Consider the following 12,719-nt stretch of genomic DNA (forward strand, 5'->3'; position numbering starts at 1 on the left):
AACTCTTTGATGTTGTTTTTCTGTTTTTGTCTGACAGACAGCGGAAGTCGAATTCATTTGGAATGCAGTCTGGGAGAGAGTGATTACCACTTTGCCTTCTGACTTAAAAGCCCCTTTCTATAAGACTTTTCATTCTGCAGCAGCAGCAGTGTCCCTCCATTTTGATGTGTCCATTCTCTTCTATACCAGAAACGGCTTAAGATGTGCTGGGGCATCATTTAAGGTCTGCATTGATCCATCTATGCCTTATTTCTCACAAAAACTCACACCATACATCATAACATGATAAACCGAGAGTTGAGGAGTAATTGAATGTATTTAATTTACTGCCTCATTATTTTGTTTCTTGTATGATAGCATGCTTTGCAAATTCTCTGTTTTATATTTTTGAAGTGGCTAAGAGAAAAAGAAGCACTATGTATTTTTATGATTGAAGAGTTTTGGAACTCTCCATCCCATCCCACCAATGAGATTGTGCCTGGTGCTGCCCAGCACCTGATTGATTAACGCCAACATCTTAGTACCCAATGAATAAAATTCATGTTGAATATGACGTGCTTTAATGAGTTGTGTTTGAACAGCCTGTTGAAGTGCTAATACAAATACAATGCTGATACTGACAAAGCACATCTCCGGAAGCAGAAACAAAAAACGTATTTGTCACATGTAGCATTATACTGTGTGTGGGTAACTCCATCACACTATCAATAAATCTCCTAAATCAACCATTCAAGAAAACACTATACATTTACAGTTATTTTCTTAGTAGACATTGTGTTGTGTCTATATTATATTGATATTTTGGTTTTAAAACATCAAAAACACTACTCACTACTGTTATATTACACAAATACATTTTAAATTCGAAGTTGGTTATTCAAGCAAAACAAGTGGTTAGGATTTGATACAGTCTAGTTTCTTACTGTAATTACACCATAGTTTCTGGTCACCGTGATTTTGCCAAGTAAGACACGTTCCTGGATCATATTTTGTTGATCCTGGAACAACATTCCTGTCCGAAAATTCTAACTCTATCCTGACCCCTAAAACTAACCCTAGCCATAACTTGGCTAGGAAAATGACAGGTGAATAATACTGATGTACAAGCACATAACCCTGGCTGTAAGCCTAAACTTGACAAACTGTAAACTTGTCCCTCAAATCTGATTGGTTGATTGGAATGTTGTTCCAGGAACATGTACTTGGTGAAATCACATACACCAGTAGTTTCTTTATACATATTTAGTTCTTAGTTGGGTCGACAACACGTCCTATGTAGAGGATGGCTTTTGTGGCCTCATGGTAAACGATGAAAATGAAGGGTCGGTTGAAAGTGAGCCTGGGAGGAAGTGGGCTCGTAAAGAGATTGGTGGAGGCGTCGGACACTGAGCCTCCAGTCTCATCCACTTCCATGGTGACCTTCTGTACCACCTGGAATCAAGCGGAATTGGTCAATGCATGCTGGTATATCACTTCTTTTACTACCATTCCATAGAATTGATATGCACATTAGATTTCAGAAATAAACCAGATTCGTTTAAATTATACAAATACAAAAATGTCAAAGAATTTTGTTTTATAATATTATAACATTGTAAAAGTTTGGGGTCAGTAAGATTTTTTTTTAGAAAAATGAATTTATACTTTCAGCAGGACCATGTGACACTGAGACTGCAGTAATAGCATCTGAAAATTGAGCTTTGCCTTCACAGGAATAAAATACATAAATTCCATAATTTAAATTGTAATTTCACAATATTACTCTTTTACTGTATTTTCGATCAAATGAATGCAGCATTGGTGAGCATTAAAGACTCATTTCAAAAACAGTTAAAAAAATCTTACTAACCCCAATCTTTTGGACAGTAGTGTACAGTATATATGCACACACATACACCCTCCTGGTTATGTCAATACTAGTTCAAATCATGGTTCCATTAATAAATGAATTGACATGGTTTTTAACAGTCTCCTTGTATTGTTAGAAAAATCTCACACCTCTGACAGTTTCAGGCTTTCATCGCTGCTGATTCCAGAGAGATCTGCAGTACTCCCAAAGATCTCTTTAATGCCCAGACTGGGCAGACTCATACTTAGTGAGTTGGACTGCTTCAGTGAAAATCTGGGCAACTGAATCTCCAGCTTCCTGAGGAGAGAGATAAAATTGATCTTTTAGAGATCAAAATAAATGTCTTGAAATTGCATGTTTCTACAGAGTGACTAGAATCTGTCAAGCATGTCATATGATTGCTCGCTTTGGCTGCTCAGCATGAGTTTGATGGAAATTTGAGTCATAAAAAAAAACAAAAAAAAAAACATTACTTTGCGAAAATGTGAGAGACTGATTACATGACTCACGTCTTTTTCAGCTTTGCAACCCATCCGCGGAACACTTCACCAGTCATGGATTCGTCAACATAGGTGTAGTCCACATCTTCATCTGGAAGAAGGACAAGCATGGCAATGCCATCCTCACAGGGCAGTTTCAGAATGCCAACCTTTAATATGGGGTCATAGGCCAGGTAGTATTTTCCTGAATGGAGCATCATGGGCACTTGCACAATGTTGTACTTGTTCACAAAGAAACGATCCTCTTGGGTGAAGGTAACGTTGAAGGGTTTCAGCCAATAACCTGTTAAAGATTGAGAGGATCATTTTCAAAGCTTATTGCACTGCTCTCTGAAAAAGTTGAATAGACATTCAGCAGTCAAATGCAAGCTGATTGTTTTGTACATTGTAATTAGCGATGCAACAATATTAAAATTTTGGCCGATAACCAATAATTCCTTAAATTTGAAAGCTGATAACAGATATATTGGCCAGTAATTCTAAATCCAAATTTTTGAGCCTGATTATAAAAACAAAAGTCTCACCAATATAAGCCATGTCCCAAGCACACAATTTAGTGTTCTCATCATCATTTTATGCAGCCCATAAGACCTTACATGTTGCACTTAACTATTTTCCTTTTTTATTTAAGTGATTCCAATCATATTTCAAGCAATTCAAAACCATCATGGCGAACAGTGCGCATCTGAAGTGTCTCCAGCTGAAGGAAAAATCCATTATTTATCGGCTTTATAATATCTGCCAAATTTTCTTTGGGCAGATAACAATCACATTAAAAATGAACATAAATCAGTCGATACCGATATGGTGGCCGATACATTGTGCATCCCTAATTGTAATGGACTATTTTTCTTAGCAGAAGATAATATATAACTACTTGGAATAGTAAGATAAAATATAAATTATGACATTAATCATTTGTTTTTCACTTACCTGTGAAAAAAGTTGCACTGATTAACATCGCCATGCTTTGTGGATCTACATTCTCCACCACGTCTTTGACTTTGTCCCCCGTTTTGGTTCTTACATAACTATCGATACTCCCTTTGGCCAACTGTCCATTGGCATAATTCACATTTTGAACATCTGCATCATAAAACTGCTTAACCTGTTTGCTGAAGCTGTCATCTGCCTTGACGTCCTGCTTCACGAAGAGGCCAGTGGCCTGGATTTGAGCAGTCGTCTCCCTCAGCTGCTTGAGTAGGGTCTGAACTCTTTCCGGCTCTCCTTCTTTCTCCATGGAGGCCACACCAATACCCTGTAGCAGCTCAGTGCGAGCAGCCCCACCAGCCCCAGCTGCTAATGTGGCTAAAGCTAAGGTAGCCCCGAGGGTTGAAACGGCTACATTATCATCACTTGAGCTAGCAATCTTGCTGTAAAGACGGGTAGCAAAGTCGGCATTCATTCGGGCAAGCTCTTCAACATCTGTGGTTTGCCCAAGAACTGACACAGCAAGGAGAGCTGCTCTGACCAAGAGGGAGAAGATGTCCATCTTCATGTTGCTCTGGTGAAAAACAGGCATTTTTATTTTTCATAATGAACAAAAAATAGCTACATTATATAGGTCTCATACAATTAACACTGTAAAACCTGACATATGAAATAATAGTCAGAACAACCTTTTTTTTTATGAAAGTTTATTGAACCTTTAGGCAACATTTTAAAACAAATCTAAAAAAAGGTTTGGATATTTTGATGTATCAGGATTATATGGCTCATACAGCATGATAGAGTGAGAATAGGGAATATGGAAACACCCGAGGAGGAAAGAAAAAAAAATTATTCAGAGGCCCAGACAGCAAAAAATATGCAATTTGGTGCAGATGTTATTTATATGGCCAAAAAGTTAGATACAATTCTGATAGCTTGTAATGTAAATAAATGAGATATTTACAACAATATAGAGTACTACTAACATAAAATGCATATCAATCAATTGTCACGATATCTACCAATAATAGGCTATGTCTTAGTAAGATATTAAATGCTTAGTTTTATGATCAAAGCTCTGCAGTTTTAATTTTAGGGGGCAAAATAATGCAATGAAATTCTGTATAACCGTTAATTCCCGCTATGTTCTGATCATGTTGATCATTTAAAGGGCTTAGAAATGTGATACAGTATGTTATATAGGGCTAAGAGACAATTACCTATATGTATGATTAATAAAAAAGAAAAGAAAAGTGAATTGGAAAACACCAAACTGACTGTCATTGTTTTGTCAAGGTAACGTTACTGATCAATAGGCATGAACTTTGAACATTTGATAGGTCACAACTAGTAAACGAACAGCAATTTGCTATTGATTGGTTCATTTATGTCTCATTGCAATGACATGGCCGTTTCGTTGTAAAAAAATCTCAAGTACTAAGATGTTTTTGTGGTTTGCGAAACCAAATGGCAGATGTATCTTACTTTTAAAGGCTGATAAACATGCAGACCTTTATCTAAAGATTGTAGTAAAGTAATCTGTCATAATCTCCAATCTGTCAATTTACTGTCATTCTCATCACAGCCAAATTAAAAAAAATAAGACAAATAAAACAGCTAAACAAAACAGCATCGTTTAAATTTGGATACAAGATGTGGAAATTTAAATTAAAGTTAGTGAACAGTCGTGATGATTACAGTGTGTTGACAGCGCAGTTACTTCAAGGGTTCTTTTTCGCATACATACTGCGCTAACATAGCAACACTGTTACTAAACATAATGGAAATGTTACATAATTCAATACAGTGTTCGAATTCGCGTGCATTAGATTCTACAGAGATGCAATCATAAAATAAAATCATGCAATCAAAATATGGCGGAGGCCATAATACTTACAGATGTTTGATTCGACGTCAGTGCCTAATATCCTTGTTAAATGACTACAGACAGGTCTGTTTTTAAATCATTCACTGCAAACACAGTAGATAAATTGTCTAAAACTAACCGTTCACATGATGTCGCTATCAATAACAAACAGAACGTACGGAGATTACGCAACATCCGCCCTTTGCGCATTCTTGATGATGTACGTAGTTTACGCATGTCTCACATTCATCGCACATGAGCAACATAAACAAAAATTATTGTTATTTTGCAGTCTTTATTTCCTAACCAGTCAAATTTATTTTTGCTTTGTGTCATTTTTTTTCTAGCTATTTGACAACTGAGTGGTAACATAATAATAATATTAACAATAATGTTAATATTTATACCTACCTATATTAACGAATGTATTCCAGTATAAAATGATTACGACGATCCAATTTGAATACCTTTCTATATAAAATCGTTATGCTGTTCACGAAAAAAACAAAAGATGTCTAGGAAAATTAAAGTTGTTTGGCTGCATTGTCTTTTGTGTTATCTGCATTGTGGGGTTTTTGTGTGTGTGTGTGTCTTTTTTTTACAGTCTATGGTCTTGAGGCATTATACGAAAAAGTAAATATATTACTTTCAAAGATTTATATTTGAGCAACATATGGAAATATACCCCTGCACACTTTGCAAAAAATAAATAAATTATTGGTCATCCTGTTTACCTTACCAGCGCGCTCTGCCAGCGCTGAGAAAAGGAACATAAACAGTAACACGTGACAATAGAGTGGCGCAGCAGGTATGACGTCAGAAACTGGAAGACTCGCCCAACGTTCCTCCGAGATTTTCCTATGGAGTTTATAATGTCCCCCCCGGCAAAACCTGACGATAATTTGACGTTTCTAGTTGATTATTAAAAACGTACGTTTTCAAAAATGAACATAACTGCTTCAAAATTCGCGTTTTCGCTATGGGTTTGTGTAATTTGTGTAAAGTATCGTAAAATAATGTTTACCACATGATTTATTATACACAATAATGTGTATATTATTAACCTTTATTAACCACAAACCGAAGATCTCGAAGGAACCCTCGGCGAATTAGTTTTCCGGATTCTAATGTCATACCTGGCTTCAGGCTAGCTATTGCGGTTGATTGAGTCGTCACTCGTCAATGATTTTTTAATCCAAGATGGAGAGAACGCTGTTCATCGGATGCGTACCTCGGTGGCGGACTGCAAGATAAGTGCAGTGCAATCTCTTTAGTTCAGGGGATTTGGGTTGGAGCAGTATACTTGTGCCTGAAAGTTAAGCATCTTAGCTTGCCTTGAAGTGCATAGCCTACTTGTAATGCAGTAGGCCTATAGGCATTGTCTCAACTTTATTTCTTATAATTAAGACTTTATTTTAAAATTCTGGCTTTAACTTGTCAGATGTCTGTCTTTCTGCATATGCAAGATAGCTGATATATATATAATTTTTTTTATAAACACACCAAATATAATAAATAAAGTAGCAATTGTAAAAAATAAAGTCACAATTATAAGTATTAAAAAAACACTATGGGTTTAATACATTGCAAAACAGTGAGATTTATATAAAACATCAGTGCTGCAGTAATGCATTCAGAAGCCATTGTTAGCACCGATAAGTTATCTGGGGGAAAACAAAGAAATACAAATTCAGCCCCATTGGCTCAGTCCATGTAAGTCTCCAAAGTAATATACGAATGATTGACTAGTAGTAAAACTGAATAGACCTAAATGAAACAAATAAAGTAAGTGAGCGAAAGAGAAAAAAGATCCTTGTTGGATCCCAAAAGGCATTTTATAGTTTATGGATGGTAATACCTCCTTAGTAATGGAATAAAGGCCTATAATTGAACCCTTTTCAGATTAACTTGAAACGTGATTATCATTAGGATGAACAAAATAATATTCATTACAGGGTATAGGCACAGGGATGCTTGTCTTCCATTACCATCTTTGTTTATAGCCATGTTTAACAGTGTTTCTAACATATTAATCCCAATTTAACTTGCAAGTCGTCAGTCACTGGAATTTCCCCCTTTTTTAGAATTGCAAAATTAGATTTTACATGAAGTGATTGATTGATTATTGGCTGTTGAGTTGATACAAATCAGTCCTGTTCCCCAGCATTTTATAATGCATTTTACATATACTATTTTCCTTTTGTATGGCACAAGGATTACATTGCAATTAAGTGCCTTTTAACTGAGATCACATTTTCAGCATCCAATATGATGTTTTTCTGTTCCAGTTCATTCTTCATTTTTTTCCCTCTTTGTGCAAATCAAGTAAAGAGTCAAAGGCTACAATGCAGAGCTGGATCTGCCTTTCCAAGGCTGCCATTGTTGAATGGCTGGATAAGTCTCAATATCCAATGTCTCTAGCTCTACCTGGCGACAGGGATCTCCTTAATGGGCACGTTCTCTTGTGCTTGCTGGCTGGTGCTTGGTACATCTATGTTGGGATCATCATCTACCTGGTAGCACTTGCCCAGGTTCTTGATGATGTTGAAGTTATAACGTGCAGTGTCTGCAATGCTGTTCTCCAGAAGCCAGCCATCAGACCTAGAGTCAGGGTCCCCTAACCTCAGCACATTTTCCATGGCTGTCTGAAGATAACGCACTCCTGTCAGCACAGACACCTATAGAGAAATGAGGGGGAAAAAAGAAAAGAAAATGAGTAGACCACAAGTGACCAACCCACATTGAAGATACTGGGTATATTAGATGGTAATCAAACAATCAGTTCTCATAACCAAAGTGTCGGATGCAGGAGAAATGGGCAGGAATAAAGATCTGAGTGACTTTTACAAAGGCCAAATTGTTATGTCAAGACGACTGGGTCAGATGATCTCTGAAATGGCAAGGCTTGTGGGTTGCTTCCGGTCAGCAGTGGTGAAAATTTTCCAATAGTGGTCTGAGAAGGGACAAACCACAAACCAGCAACAGGGTGTTGGGTAGGCTCATTGATGCATGAGGGCAATGAAGGCTATCCCATCTGGTCCAGGCAAACAGAAGGTCTACTTTGGCACAAGTCACACAAGATTTTGATGATGGTTATGGGAAGAATGTGTCAACACACACTGTGCATCACACTCTTCTGCGTATGGGGCTGTGTAGCCGCAGACCAATAAGAGTGTCTATGATGACCCCTGTCCACTGCCAAAAGCATCGGAACTGAACCTTGGAGCAGTGGAAGAAGTTCGCCTTTTCACCCGTTTTCATGTGGATGTCTGTGTACATGTGCGCCGATTACCTGGGGAAGTGATGGCACCAGGATGTACTGTGGGACGACAATAAGCCGGTGGAGGAAGTGTGTGATGCTTCCGGCCATTCATGTGGACTTAAATTTGACACATGCCACCTATACCTAAACATTGTTGCAGACCAAGTGGCCTCTTTCAGCAGGATAATGCACTGCCACACTGCACACATTGTTCAGGAATGGTTTGAGGAAAACTACAAAGAGTTCAAGGTGTTGATCTGGCCTCTTTGAGCATCTGTGGGATGTCCTGGACCTATACAAGTTCGATCCATGGCGGCTCCACCTCACACCCTACAGAACTTGAAGGATCTGCTGCTAACGTCTTGGTGCCAGATACCACAGGACACCTTCAGCGGGTCGGCACTGTTTTGGCAGCATGTGGAGGACCAACCGCTTATTAAGCAGGTGGTCATAATGTTTTGACTCATTGGTGTGAGTGTATTTATATTATATTTTAAGATAGAAGTCTCTTATGCTCACTTGATCAAAAATACAGTAAAACAGTAGCATTGATAAATATTATTACAGTTTAAAATAAGTGTTCCATTTTAATATATTTCAAAATGAAATGTATTCTTGTGATTCAGCAAAGCTGAATTCTCAGCATCATTACTCCAGTCTTTATTGTCACATGATTTATTTTAAATAGACATCTTTTGTAACATTATAAATGTCTTTATTCTCACTTTTGATCAATTTATTGCGTCCTTGCTGAATAAACATATTCATTTCTTTTTTCTTTTAATCTTACCCCAAAGTTTTGAATGGAAGTGTATCACGCTTTCCACAAAAATATTAAGCAGCTCCACTGTTCACTTCAACATTGATAATAATAAGGAGCACCAAATCAGCATAGTATGATTTCTGAAGGATCATGTGACACTGAAGTTTGGAGTAATGATGCTAAAAATTCAGCTTTGCCATCACAAGAATAAATTACATTATAAAATATTAAAATAGAAAAAAGTTATTTTAAATTTCACAGTCTTAAGGCCCGTTCACATCAAGGACGATAACTATAAAGATAACGATAAAGATATAATTCTAAAAATCGTTCTCCATATTAAAGAATAACAGAGTTCACACCACAACTATAACGATAAAGATATGAGGAACGATATCGTTGGGATCACTTTCAGAACGATTTTTTTCCAGCTGTCAAACGATAAAACACTGACAGCCAATCAGAATCCATTCTAGCAGGTCATCCATTTTCGCTACTTTGAAACCGCAGCGCGGGTGCGCGCGTGCTTATAATAAAATAAAAATAAAAAAGACCGTTATTGTTCGTTGGTGTAGACGCATATATAGTTATCATTATCGTTATCTTTATAGTGATCGTGCTTGGTGTGAACGGGCCTTTACTGTTTGTACAAGTATCTTTTATTCAATTATTCCAACTTTTGACCAGAAGTGTATAGAATATGGAATTTAATTTAGTCAGATCAATATCACACACCTCAAAAAGCCAGATGATGAGAACGATTAAGCCAATGGACTGCATTATCTGTGTGTAGTGCTCAAGCAGAGCCTGTCTGCAACCCCTTCGGTTCAGGTTCAGCTCCTCCTTCTGATAGTCATAATGATAGTGCGCTGAGTTGTTGGTGATTTGATGCTGAATACAGGGCCGAGGAGAATGCAGACCACAGCAGCTGAACGGCACCCCGTTGATCAGATACTTCCCTTCCACGTTACTCCGCAGCCTCCTGAAGAAGAGAAGAGTGCATTAAATGATGTATGGAGGCATACACAGATGAATAAGAGTAAAGAAATGTTTTGATGATGAAGGTTGATGCATTGCTCTGAAATATTAGTGTGCATTGAAATGCATATAATCCTCAGCTTTATTTCAACTTTCTGCATCATCTGGGATAGTTAAACCAAAATGAAAATGACATATGTCATCATTTACTCACCTAAATGTTGTTCCAAACCTGTATGAGTTTTTTCTTCTGTGGAACATATTTGGAAATTGTCCACACAATGAAATTCAATGGGGTTCAATGTTATTTTGGACCCCACTACCTTTTATTGTAGAGACAAAAACAGTCAAAACATTCTTTAATTTTGTCTTCTGCAGAGAAAAGAAAGTCATACAGGTTTGGAATTACATGAAGGTGAGTAAATGATGACAGAATATTCATTGTTGAGTGAACAATGCCTTTAACCCCTTAACATTAAAGTGCATTGACTAAAATTGACTTACTCCACCACTTCGCTATTGGTCATATCCAGGTAGCGGTTACTAATCCACTGAATGTGAAACCAGTCCCGATACCCTCCATTGCCGCAGCACTGAAACTGCATTTGCAGCATGTCCATTGTGCGTTTAATGTAGCAGCGACCCGGCGTGTCCGTGTCCTTATAGTAGCGCATGGCGTCACGAAGGCCTAAAAACAGCGACTCTTCCAGATCGTTGCGCATGCTATAGCACATCAGGGCGCCCACGAGGATGCAGAACGTAAAGAAAAAGGTACATATGATGTAAGGCAGCATCAGCAACTTCCATCGCAGAAACTTGGTGGTGTCCACACAGTCATAGCAGATCTTGCCCCCCAGGAAGTTGATCGCACAGGCAGTCAAGCCAACACAGATAAGCATGTTTGGCACCGAGTCGATCTCTTTTGACATCAGCTCCCGCCTCTTCTCGATCTCCACCTTTAAGAATAAGCCCAGGCTGAAGAGCGTGACTCCCGTGACCACAGACACCCAATTCAGCACCCATAAAACCTGGGCCAGTTTGTCTCTCCTTGTCTTCGTAAATGTCACTTTTAAAACTGCCATTGTCAATGTAAAGTGTTACTTTTACCGTCTCAGCAGTACATTTTTACATCCATGTGTGAAGCTCATTTTATTTACATTGATATAACGTACTGGGTAAATGGGAGAGAACAGGGAACATGTTCCACAGGGAGGAGGGGAGTGAACTGGGAGAGAAGGCCAAGAGGGCCACATAAGCAGCTTAGAGTAGGTATTTTTACACTCCTGGATGGCGGCCTTGGCTGCATAATAGTGCAGGTACTGAAATCAAGATGAAAATGTAAGAAATTAATCAACAGACACTTTACATGTAAAAATGGCTATTTAATATACATATCTGTAAAAATACTATATATACTAATATTCTGATACCATATTCTTGTAAATACTACAGGATTATTTCTGAGTTTAATGTAATGTGCAAGCTTATTGTTGTTCAGTAAGTTTAGAAATTGCATATTGAAAATTACTGAATTAATTACAGCTTAAATTCAGTCATACTCGATACACAATATCGATAGACAGATTGACAGACAGACAGACAGACAGATAGATAGATAGATAGATAGATAGATAGATAGATAGATAGATAGATAGATAGATAGATAGATAGATAGATAGATAGATCATTACAGTAGCTATTTCAAAAGAACATTAAAAAAATAATAATGGCTTGAATAATAGCTACTGTCTTTTCCATATCCCTATCCCTCTTTAACCTACCTGCTCAGATCTCATATAGGTGCATAAGGGCTTGTAATCCATAAACCTTGATTGTAGGTGTTGTCATATTCCCTTTTTTGCATATTTCTGGTAAGGTATACAGAAGAGGTGAGAAGCGTGTTTAGAGTGACTTCCGTCCAGACTCACTTTGACCTCCACATAATCCATTGATCCCTAGGATTTAACAGAACACCTCCAAGCCATCTGGGCCAATCCCAAGTGAATACCCCCCCCCCCCCAACCCCCCATGCTATCAATAATAAATAATAATATATGTAGGCATATTTATTAATATGTGAAATAACCCCCACCAACCCAAAACATGGGTCAGTTCAAGGACAAACTCCCTAATTTTTTTAGATTTGGGGTAGAACCTATAACTGGTATGTTTATGTATATTCAGACTGGTATTTGACAGTATAGCCTACTGGACAAATTAGTTTTTGACATGTAGCCTATAGCAATGGTTAGGCTATGTCAAAGATTGGGAAAAAATTGTGTTGGTCAGCTTAGAGATAAAATGAAGTTGCAGAACGTAAGAATGATGCTAAACACATCTGACAGCAGGTATTGTATATGAATCTGATTCCATTACCCCCGATTGTCTATAAAATGTGTAAAATAAACCGTCAGAAGCAAAGTAAAAAAAAAAGAAGGTCCATGTCCAGTGCTGAACTGAATATTAAATATAGCACAATTTTTGCATTTTGCAGCGTTCGATATTTTTCATATCTAAACAATGTTTGTTAACATTTAATATTTAAAATAGCTTAGGCAACGATGACAACA

At 37.6% G+C, this 12,719-nt stretch overlaps 3 protein-coding genes across 3 annotated transcripts in view; 1 reads left to right on the forward strand and 2 right to left on the reverse strand.

Moving 5' to 3' along the window:
- Positions 1–552, forward strand: part of ppp4r4 (protein phosphatase 4, regulatory subunit 4) — a gene marked incomplete at its 5' end in the record, with an annotated part of 25,568 nt that extends 25,016 nt beyond the window's left edge. Inside the window, one exon of the mRNA XM_081379171.1 lies at positions 38–552. Within this exon, the coding sequence (XP_081235297.1) occupies positions 38–83 (46 nt within the window). The 3' untranslated portion in view covers positions 84–552. The remainder of the gene's footprint in view (positions 1–37) is intronic.
- Positions 544–5,382, reverse strand: serpina10a (serpin peptidase inhibitor, clade A (alpha-1 antiproteinase, antitrypsin), member 10a). Its single transcript, XM_081379172.1, has 5 exons — positions 5,177–5,382; positions 3,283–3,853; positions 2,359–2,632; positions 1,999–2,146; positions 544–1,431 (listed from the first exon to the last, which is right to left on the reverse strand). The coding sequence occupies exons 2-5, from the start codon at positions 3,845–3,847 to the stop codon at positions 1,243–1,245; spliced, it is 1,176 nt and encodes a 391-aa protein (XP_081235298.1). The 5' UTR covers positions 3,848–3,853; positions 5,177–5,382; the 3' UTR covers positions 544–1,242.
- Positions 5,383–6,383: 1,001 nt separating this feature from the next.
- prph2lb (peripherin 2-like b) lies at positions 6,384–11,363 on the reverse strand. Its single transcript, XM_081379173.1, has 3 exons — positions 10,654–11,363; positions 9,907–10,153; positions 6,384–7,824 (listed from the first exon to the last, which is right to left on the reverse strand). The coding sequence occupies exons 1-3, from the start codon at positions 11,229–11,231 to the stop codon at positions 7,570–7,572; spliced, it is 1,080 nt and encodes a 359-aa protein (XP_081235299.1). The 5' UTR covers positions 11,232–11,363; the 3' UTR covers positions 6,384–7,569.
- Positions 11,364–12,719: the final 1,356 nt, after the last annotated feature.

The sequence above is a fragment of the Scardinius erythrophthalmus genome (assembly GCF_964197995.2).
Source record: "Scardinius erythrophthalmus genome assembly, chromosome: 11".
Lineage (NCBI taxonomy): Eukaryota > Metazoa > Chordata > Actinopteri > Cypriniformes > Leuciscidae > Scardinius > Scardinius erythrophthalmus.